At 52.1% G+C, this 10,409-nt stretch overlaps 1 protein-coding gene across 5 annotated transcripts in view; it reads right to left on the minus strand.

Annotated features, from left to right (window-relative positions):
• Positions 1–5,321, minus strand: part of Megf11 (multiple EGF like domains 11) — a 204,703-nt gene extending 199,382 nt beyond the window's left edge. For 3 of the 5 annotated variants that reach the window (XM_076848644.2, XM_076848643.2, XM_076848647.2), the window contains exons 1-2: positions 5,224–5,321; positions 887–988 (exon numbers count right to left, since the gene is read on the minus strand). In XM_076848644.2, the coding sequence (XP_076704759.2) occupies positions 887–988; positions 5,224–5,321 (200 nt within the window). Of the gene's footprint in view, positions 1–886; positions 989–5,223 lie in introns of those variants that run through there. The other 2 variants (XM_076848646.2, XM_076848645.2) reach the window with 2 other exon arrangements.
• Positions 5,322–10,409: the final 5,088 nt, after the last annotated feature.

Raw genomic sequence — 10,409 nt, forward strand, 5'->3', positions numbered from 1 at the left:
TGCACAGGAGGCAGTATCGGGGGCTGTGTGAGCCTTGCAGAGAAAGAATGAGTGACTCCATCCCGGCACCGGAAAGAAAATGACTCAGAGGAGTTTGACGGAGAGGTCATCATTCAGTCCATTGTCCCCACCAAGTTGGAGTACCCTGAGCCCTCCCAAAGGGGAGGTGGGCTCGGCATCGTTAACATGAATGCCTGTGAGGAGAGAGATGCCACCCCTTGTCTCTGGCTCCCCCTCCTGGTTTGCTCCCCCTGTGGGAAGCAGGACAGGGCAGGGTCATGGGCCAGGCTGCTTTCAGGAGAAGGACCCTGAATGACAACAAGCTATTCCACACCTAAGCAGACGGATGGTGCCGCTTTCAGCATGCACACTCCGGGTCATTGGGAGAGTTGCAAGTCGACTCAATGATTTAACAAAATAATTCATGTTCTGGGAATATAACCTGTTTTAGTAAGCAGCCACTCCCTCACCCATGCCTAGGGGTGATGGACGGCAGCTGTGGCCTCCAAGTATCCAAAAGAGCCACACTCAGAGCAAACCTGGCTCTGGCACAGGGAAGCCAAGGAGCAGGGGAGGAGCAGGACTCCCATCTCTGCCTTTGACCAGGGCCACAAGCAACCAACTCTGGAAAACCTGGGGGAGGTTAGAGGGAATAGTTGGCCCCATCTCCACATCTAGCTCTTCTGGCTGCCCTGCCCTGCCCAGGCTCCTCTGGCCAGAAATCAGCGGCCAGCAGTGCGTCTCAGGCATTCAGTGTGCAGAGAGTGGCAAGGGGGCACGGGAGGTGAGTGGCGACATCTGCTCCGGGGTTTTTTACTAACTTGCACCAAGGCAAGCCGTGAGGACCTGCACCCTTCCCGCCCCATCATCTGAGAGAGGTACTCACCGGTGCCGGGTGCACTTGAACCAGTTGAGGATATCTGTGCATCGCGTGTAATAGATCTGATCGAAGGGGTGTGCATACGACTCCTGGACAGTCACGGCGTAGCTGGGAACCAGACAGGGCATAGAAGCCATGGTCAGCATTGGACAGGCTGAGGTGACCTGAAGTCAGGATGCTGCCTCCCTCCCCAGGCTCACCCACCACAGCCCTGAGACCACTCCCCAATCTCCCCCGCTACCTTGGATGCCCCCAGTATGCAAACCTCCCTGACCCTAGGCTGGCCCCAGGACACATCCCATCTCTTACTGACCTCTGGCCCAGCTAATTTTCTAAAATTCTAGCTCATTTTTTCATTTGAGAATGAGCAAAGGAAGGTTTAGGTTTATATTGTGTGGTTCTGGAAGGCAGAGTTGACAAATTTAAAAAAATATTTTATGTGAGTCAGGCACAGTGGTGCATGCCTGTAGTCCTAGTATCTGGGAGGCTGAGGCAGGAGGATCACTTGAGCCTAGGAGTCCAAGACCAGCCTGGGCAACATAGTTAAGACCTACTTCTAAGACAAAATTATATATGTATATAAATAAATATGCAGATACATATATCAAATGTTTTTTCAGATTTTTGTCATCTTCAAAAAACATGTATGGAAGCTGATCTTGGTAGTAACCCTTTGAAATAAGTTGCTCCGTTTTATAGATGAAGAAACTGAGGCTCAGAAAGGCAGCTTGCCCAGGTCACTCAGCTGGTATCAACTGCTAATATTTATTAAGTGCCCTGTGTTAAATGTTTTAATCCCTTTTAATTCCCAGCCAACCTTATGAAATAAAAGGAATCATTGTTCTCACTGTAATAGACAATGAAACTGAACCTCGGCATAAGTGACTTCCCTACGTTCCCCCAGCGACTCTCTAGCCTATTCTACCTCTGGTGCATTTGGGGACACATCAAGGACATGCCCTCAAACCTCCTGATAGGAGAGAGATTCTGTCCATCTGCCTTTTAGCTGTAAACGTGGACCTGTGGGTAGAAGGCATAGGGAAACAGATCTCAGCTGAACCAAAGTAAGCCTCCCTCCTGTCCTGCTGGTGGGGTGGTGTGAAATGGCACCTCCTATGCAGGCTGTAGCACACCCAGCTGAGGGCTCAGGAACTCATTTGAAGTAGGCTGGTCTTATTCGGTGTTTCCCCCAGAAGGCGCCTGACCTGGGCCAGATGGCCAGGTCCAGGCTCTAAAAGCCTGTCTGCTTTGCCTGAGGACACTGTGTTGGATCGTTTGCATGGGTGCTGGGCTTGTGTGGGTACACAGCAGATTCTCAAATGCCTCAAAGGTCAAAGGTCTGGAATTCAGCAGGAGGCAATGCTCAGGGACCTGGGTGGTGGGAAATTCTACTGGATGCGCTAAGGACGTAAGAAGGGCTCTTGATACGTCCCCGCCAGCCAGCACGCTGGAGAGGCGCCAGAGGCACAAATCTATTCAGACACAGCTGGAACCTTGGCTCATCTCCAGGCTTAGGGAAACTGAGGCAGCTCAACACCTCCCCAAGGCCTCTCCAGCTCTGAAAATCCATGGCACTGTGACACATCTCCCAAGTGCCTCACTGAGAGGCGGGAGAATGCCGGGGGCCGAGTGCCAGGCTCTGAAGCCCAAACTCATGGGTCACAAGTGAAGTTGTCGCTTGTTAGCAGCACATCCTTGCACGTGTGTCTCAGCTCCTGTATCATCAGAGACTTCATGGGATTATTGTAAGGACTAAAGGAGAGCAATAGTGATATCTATCTATCCCTCAGCATGATGGGAAGATAAAACAAGAGAATACGTATAAAATGCTTGCCAGGAACACAGTAAGTGTTTAATAGATGATGGCCATCATCATGATGACAGGCAACAATTTACTTCCTGTGTCGTCACAGAAGGAGACTTCCTCCTTGACCAGAGCGGAGGACAGAGGAAGCAAGACCTGCACTCAGAGCGAGTCCCCACCTTTGTTAAGCACTTGGGGGTTCCAGCACTGAAAGGAACAGTGGCTGCTCAGAAGAAAGGCACTAGCCCAACAGAGAGAGAGAGATGGGGTGTCAGGCAGAGATGGACCCAGCTCTGCAGGATGCCCTGGGCTGACTGAGTCAGGCAATGAAACCTTCCTTGTACAGACTCCAAGTCTCTGACCTGAAGTGTGTGTCCCGGCTTCATGGCTGGGTGGTTTAACACTCCTCATTTGCCAACATGCTAATGAGGGGGCAGATTAATCTTGTAGAGCCAGGCTTTACTAGCCAGGGGAGGTCTCCACACTGGGTTTTATAGTGGAGGGGCATAATTAATGAGGAGCCCGCCAGAAGCACTAATCCAGCTGGGAAATTCTCCCTAAGCGGTCTCTGAGGACCGGGTGTATTTCTGGAATGACGCAGGCTAGATCTGTGCATGTATAACTGGCAGTCGAGCTCCGTTGGAAAAGTCGAGAAGGAGGCACCCTGGTGTCAGCAGGCAAGGCCTCCCCCCTGCAGCAGGAGGAGCCCAGAGGTCCCCAGCCTTAGCTACACTCCTGTCTGCTCGCTCAGACTGCAGCTTCAGCTGATGGTCTTACTCGCCCAGCCCAAGGCCCAGCCCAATATTTTCACATTCCAAATGCATTCATAGTGCCAAGGTTTAGGAAATTAAGAATTTGGTTTATGTTTGAACAGATCCTCTGGTAGAAATGGGACTGTGAGAAGAGGAAGTCAGTGTGGGCCCTGCCATTAGGAAAGGCTCCCTGGAAAAGAGGACCCCTGGCCCCACACAGAAGTGGGCAGATGGAAAGGGGGTGTCCTAGGGCCTGACTGTCATACAGGAAGCACTGGTCCTCTACTGGGCCACATGATGGAAGTGCTTAGCTGAGGCTGGAGGCCAAAAGACTAATGGGAGCTCTACCTGCTACCTCCCTGACCCTCTGGGAAATAAAGGCTTAAATTCACTGAAACCAGAAGGGGCAAAGGGCCTGGGTAGACTTTGGAAAATCATGGAAAGCTTATGAAAAATGTGATATTGGCTCAGAATCCCTGGGGCTAGGCCCCCAGACTGTTTTCACACCCCTGGTCTGTGATACCAGTTCCTGCATCCAGAGTTGTCAGGAAAAGACAAAAATGGAGCTTTATGGTCCTCAGAGCACTTTAATGACACTGGTGGCCTTGATCCTCCAATGAGGCTGTGGGGCAAGAATAATTTCTCTCCCCACTGTCAGAGCTGCAAGTGGGCTCAGAGTGGCTCAGGGACTTTCCCAACATCATAGAGCTAAAGGTAGAAAATCCAGATTGGAATGCACTGGGTCTTCCCACCACCCCTCTCCTATGCTTCCTGGGTTGCCAGACCACTGCCTTTTGCTCCAGTCTCCCCTCTGTCAGGCTGCCACTAGAACATCCTATCACAGCAGATCACTCTAGTGAGGCACTGTCTTCCTGCCTCCCACCCAGTCCCTCCTGGCCCACAGGTGTCCAGGACACAGAGCTGGCCATTCACCATCACAGGCAGGGAGCGGGCACTGCCCAGGTCGCCTCCCTCCTTTATCATCTGCTTCCCCCACCCCACATCAGGCCTTCATCTTAATTTTATTCATTTGATTTATTAGCATCTAAGTGGCAGAGTCGTCCTGGTCAGCACAGCCAATCAATTCCAGGGTTTAATTCGGTTTTTCCTGATTGGGTCTCTGGTCACTGTCTTTCTGCTCACCAAAATCAATACTTTAACCTTGTGCTTCAAAGTCAGACCATCTGCAGGGAACCAGCCCGTTCCCCCAGGGCTAAGGCAGAAGGCAGCCTGCTCTCCTGCTGTGCCCTCGGGCACCCTTCCTCTGGCAGCCCTCCGCCCCCACCAGAACAGAAGCAGTAGGGCACTCCCCTCTTCAGGGCAGGCGGCTGGCCACCCAACCAAGCTGCCATATTGCTGCCAGTCCCTGGAGACCAGATCAGGCACCCCCAGCATATCAGAGAGCAAGACAGGTGGGATCCTGGTCCACGTCCTGTCATTTACTGTACCCCACCTGGCTGTGGACGGGGACTACACTCCTCTGGGCCTCTAAGTCCCTGAATGTAAATTGAGTGGGACGTGCGATCACAGGGAAGGCCAGGACTGGACTGTCCCCTGCACTGTCCACTGCAGTTCATCTAAGTCGCCTCCACTCTGACCTCCCCCAGTGCTGGGCTCAGAAGGAATCCACACTGCTCAGCCCTGTCCTCCTGCACCTGAGCTGAGCCCCCAGCTGGACAGCAGGCCCTCTGTGGACAGCGGCAGCCTCTCCTGATGCTGCTCTGGCCCCCATGATGCCAAGCCCAGGGTGAGCCCCTTGGAGTGCCAGCTCAGCGTCTACTTCTTACCTCTCCCAGTGGCTGCACACGTTGGGGTCCTCGGGGTTCAGAGTGAGGGTGGCTTGCAGGAGGAAGGAGGCAGCCAGACCCGCCACGAACAGCGCCATCGGGGCCCTGAGTGGAGAACAACGGAGGCAGCTCGTTACTCAGACCGTGTGGCCTGGCTTCTGTCTGGCACCAAGACTTCCCACTGGAGCCCGCTGAACAGGCCTGCCACACACACGCTTCCATCGCGTGGGGTAGTGAGCATTTGATATTTTACGCTTGTGGGCTTGACTAACGCCATAACAGTCCTCCAGTTCTGAGTAAGTGGAGTGTGGGAAGCCTGACTCAGAGAAAAGCCCATATTCCCAGCCAGGGGCTCCGAATGGTTTTTGGCTCAGGGACTGCTCCAAGAGGAAAGTTATAGACCTAACAAAAGTTAAAACCCGTCTCCCTTAGAAAAATGCCCAAACACACTAATTTGGCTATAGTTTCAGGATGTCCTGAGGCCCCTGAGGCCTGGACCCAAGAACTCTGGGATCCGGCCTACTTGAGAGGCAGCAGCCTCCCCTGTCCCTCTCCCCCATTTTTGACCAGCCTTGCCCATCCACTCCCTCTCCCTCCTCCCTCCTGCTGTGTCAGAAGAGAAGAAAGGGGCAGGTGTGGCCCATAAGGGCTGAGCCAAGAAAGTCCTTCTGGACGGCCCTGGTCACTGGCTGGAAGAGTGCCCCCTACAGATATCGGCCACCTACACCTCACACGGGGCAAAGGTGTCATTCCCACTGTGGACGAGGGCTGAGACACCCCCATAACGGGCTGTAAGGGAGCAGCCTCTAGCATTTGCTTCAGACTCCTAAAGGGACAGCATGTGGCCAGTGTGCAGTGTGCACACTCAGGTTTCAACCCCTTGTTTCCTAAATGAGAAAGATACAGAATAATTTGAATGGGAGTGGCTGAGAGGACTTCAGGACTCCACAGTTCTACAGCCACAGAGATCAGATGCCAGTCCCAGGGCTCCCATCTGGTGGGTGGCGGACTTTAGGGGTGGGGACAGGGGGGTCACCTCCAGGGGAGCTGGAATTCGTGAATCCCAATGTCATCTGAAAACTGAATGAACACCATGACTCATAAAGATAGCACTATTTTTCATGTGTACACTGATGTGAGTGTGATTTATTTAAACGCTTTACTGCATTCAGAGTAGCTTTTCTTCTCAACCAGCGACACTTTCAAAATGCAACTTCTAATAACAGGGGGATGGGGGTGTTCTAGAAAATATTTTGATGTTGAACAGGGGTCCCCAGGCTTGAAAGGGTTGGGGATCTAGCCCCCTGGTCCTGAGTTTCCACATGAGGAACACATCCTCCCTGGGGGCGGATAGGAGAGCCATGTATTTTGTATACACCCCCAATTGTCCCCAGAGCGCAGCTCCATGGAGTTCCTTCCTTCTGAAAGGTTCAACACGCTCCTCCTACCCCAATAATTTTCTTGTTAAACCCTTTCTCAGTAGCTCCTTCAAAGATAAACAAATTGTCACAAATTCTGTATAACCATGGGGGTCCAAATTAATGATTAATGAGGTTTTACTTTCTATTTGAGATCTGGAAGTCAAGTAGCTAAATGCAGATTAGCCAGATTCAAATTAGGCAGATTCTGCACATCCTCTAGGAGAGAGAAGAGTGAGGCTGAGGCTCTTGCTCCATTGCAGAGTCCAGGAACCCCAGCTGCTCCCAGTCATTCCCCCCCCCCACTCACTCGCCACCCAACCTGGCTTGACAGACACGCTCTGCACCTCAGTAGCTGCCCCACGCAGTCTCGAGTTCACAAAGCACAGGGCTGCTGAGGATCCCAACGACCATGTCACTCCCCTCTCCTTCAGGAGATTCAACTAGACCTAAGATACCTGACCAGGACAGGGTTCCAGGGTTGGGGAGGGGCAGGAAGGGCACATGCATCTTCTTCCAGGGTAGGTTCAGGCTCATCGGGCATCAAATGAACAAAGGAATGACACAGTCCTGTGGAAGGCAGGAATTCTGGTCTCAGTGACCAGAGACCAGAAGGCAGGAATTCTGAATGCCAACAGTGGAGAACCCCTTGGTGGCCCTGACTCATTACTTGGGCAGTTCCTGTTATCGCCAGCATTCTCCCCAGAGGACCCCCGGGTGGCACCGACAGACTCACTAAGCTTGAATATCAAGCTACCTGCAGAAGAGAAGATGGATCCTCAGCTCCTTTTGACCCATGATGATGGGAGAGGGAGGTAACTTAAATCTTCGCTATAATTTGCTAGATCTTTCTAAATCTTGATGAAAACCTTTCTCTCACCAGATGCAGTGGCCCACGCCTGTAATCCCAGCAACCTGGGAGGCTGAAGCAGGAGGATGAGAAGTTGCAGGCCAGCCTCAGCAACTTTGCAAGATCCTGTCTCAAAATAAAAATAAAAAGGTCTGGGGATGTAGCTCAGTGGTAAAGTGTCCCTGGGTACAATCCCCAGTACCAAAAATAGAAAATAAAAAAAAGAAACCTTTCTCTCTAAGTCACATCTAGACAGGACAGTTCAACTGCCTTCCACTGACAGGGAGATCCCTAGAGACCAGGGAACAGAGAGGGTGATGGATGTTTGGATGAGCACTCAAGAAGTGGAGAAGGATGGAGGGGGGAGCACAAGACACAGCCAAGGGGGTGGCATTTAGACACAATTTGAGGTCTGGCTTCCACACTCCTCAGTTCATTAGCATGACTGTGGCAAGATTTGCAGAGCTGGGGGCTCCCCAGGATTCACACCCCAGTCTTGAACAGCATGTTGACTATCTGAGGCCAAATCCACCTCTGTGGTTGGGGGGCAGGGAGAGAAAGATGTCCAGCTTGAGGGTAGAAGAGATGACTCCTCTTGGACATCCTCAGCACTCAAAGACATTTTTCTTGGAATATCAATGCCCTATCTAAAAGGTGCATCCTGGGCTGGGGTGTGGTTCAGGGGTGGAGCATTTACCTAGCACACACAAATCCTGAGTTTGCTCCCCAGCACTGCAAAGAATCAATCAATCAATCAATCAATCATTCTAATCCCCACCCTGCCCTGTCTGGACATCTCTCCTTCTCCCCTCCAGCCTGGCTGCTCTGACTGCTCTCTGTCCCCAACTCTGTGCATCCAGATATCCTCCCCCTCACCCTGCCTGCTGCAGGGCTTGGCAAAGGCCCTCACAGGGATGGAGCCCCGACTGTGTCCCAGGCAGCCCAGCAGGTAGCTCACAGCTGGGGCCACAGGACACAGCCAGATCGCTTCCCACCTGCACTGACATCTTCCAGGCACATTTACTTGATCTTTCTGACGCAATCCTAAGCACCCCGAAGGTGGGTTGAGTCCTGGGCTGCCCTTTCAGAAACTGATTTCAGAAAAAGCATTTCAACTTGTCTCAGACCTTTCACTCAGGAGGAGAGAAGCGCGGCCATAAAGGAGCTGTCACTGTGTGGGGGCAACTCATCTCCATTCACTTGAAATGTGACTTCCTGGGGCTCTGGGAGGACAGATCCCAGAGACACATGCTTGTGAGATGACTGAGGGAAAGTCAATCCTGCCGCAGTGGTTATTAGGCCCGCTCCATTTGGAGTGACAGAGGTTAATGTCTCGGGCACCATCTGATTCAGGGCATTAATAATTAAATAGAAAAAATGCCCCTGGATTCATTGCAGAGGAAGAGAACATGTAAATAAATCAGCTGGTCGCCCCTGCTCTTGTCCTGTCTATTAAGGAGCACAGGAAGGGAGCAAGGTTCTAGAGGTGGAGAAATGTCCTTCCTGATGGGGGCATGGGTGCTTTACACCATTGACTGGGCGGTGGGGTGGAAGGGAGAGGGAGGCCAGGAGGCACGTCTCCCACACCTGCCTACAAGGAATCATCCTCAGGGCGCACCTGCCACAGCCTGAAGGGATCAAGGAAGCACAGGGCGGTGCTGTGGAGGGCGCAAAGAAAGCAGTCCTCAGCTGCAGTCTGCTGACCCCAAGCAGCAGAGGAATTAAAACTCCCATGGTGGGGGGGATGGGGGGGAGGGGGCTTCAAAAGACTTGGACTTGGCAAAGGCGGGGACTACATAAGCAAACGTATGGAGGAAGGACCGTGCAGGGGAGGGTAGAGGCACAGGGCAGCAGAGGCTGGCACTGCAGGGCGGCCGTGCTCAACATGGAGGGCAGTCTGCAAAACTGGCATCTATGGAACACAAGTCCCCAGAGATATTGACAGAAATCTCTCAGATAAGGTTTCCATGAGTGAATAGGCTCTGAAAATGCTGCATACTATGTCCTCGTCTTAAATATTCACCGCGCATCTTAGCAGACCTGAGGCTCTGAGAAAACTTAAAGAGACCCGTTTTTCCTTTGTTTTACCCCATTGTTCCCATGGAACTGTATCTAGTGACACAGCTTAATGAGCAGAGTTCTTCATAATACCTGGTTTAGAAACTCTGCTCCTCTCCATCAGGGTCAAGTTTGAGGGAAGGCCTGCTCCAGGTCAATCTGTGTCCCTGCAGTTGTATTCACCGGTTTACATTTTTAAAAAATATTTATTTTTCAGTTATAGTTGTATACAACTACATATTTTTATATGGTCCTGAGGATTGAACCCAGTGCCTTACACATGTGAGGCAAGCACTTTTCCACTAAGCTACAGCCCAGCCCTGGTTTACATTTAAGGGCCTTCCGTACCTGCCACTGGGCATCTTAAGAGACTAACATCATAGGATCCGAACTCCCAGCCCAGGATTGTGCTCTGACCTGGGTTGACTCTGCAGGCTGAGCCATCTCAGAAATAATGGCATCTTCGGCAGGCCCCTGCCTTCTGTCAGGGGCCCGCCATCCCCAGCATCAGCACCTGTGGAGTCCAGCCTGTCTCCCCAGTGGCACCACTCACCTGGCCAGGGACTAGTTGCTCACATCAGTCATCATGCATAAACTGAGGCAGGGGCAGACGAACAGATGGCCTCTGCCCTGAGATCAGCTGATAGGACCTGATGGTCCATCTGTGCAAGAATCACTGTCCCACCTGCTTCACTTTTCCAACCTGCCTGGTCCTTTGACGATGCTGAAATCTTGGCCACCAAAGCCTGGTCCACATACCTGGAACCTGCTCTCTGCCCATCCCTGTCATCTCCAGGGAACCCTTCCTTCTCAATGAATTTACATGGATAGCAAGGGTGGGGGAGGTCGGACACTATTTT

Source organism: Callospermophilus lateralis, chromosome 3, assembly GCF_048772815.1.
Source record: "Callospermophilus lateralis isolate mCalLat2 chromosome 3, mCalLat2.hap1, whole genome shotgun sequence".
Taxonomy (NCBI): Eukaryota; Metazoa; Chordata; class Mammalia; order Rodentia; family Sciuridae; genus Callospermophilus; species Callospermophilus lateralis.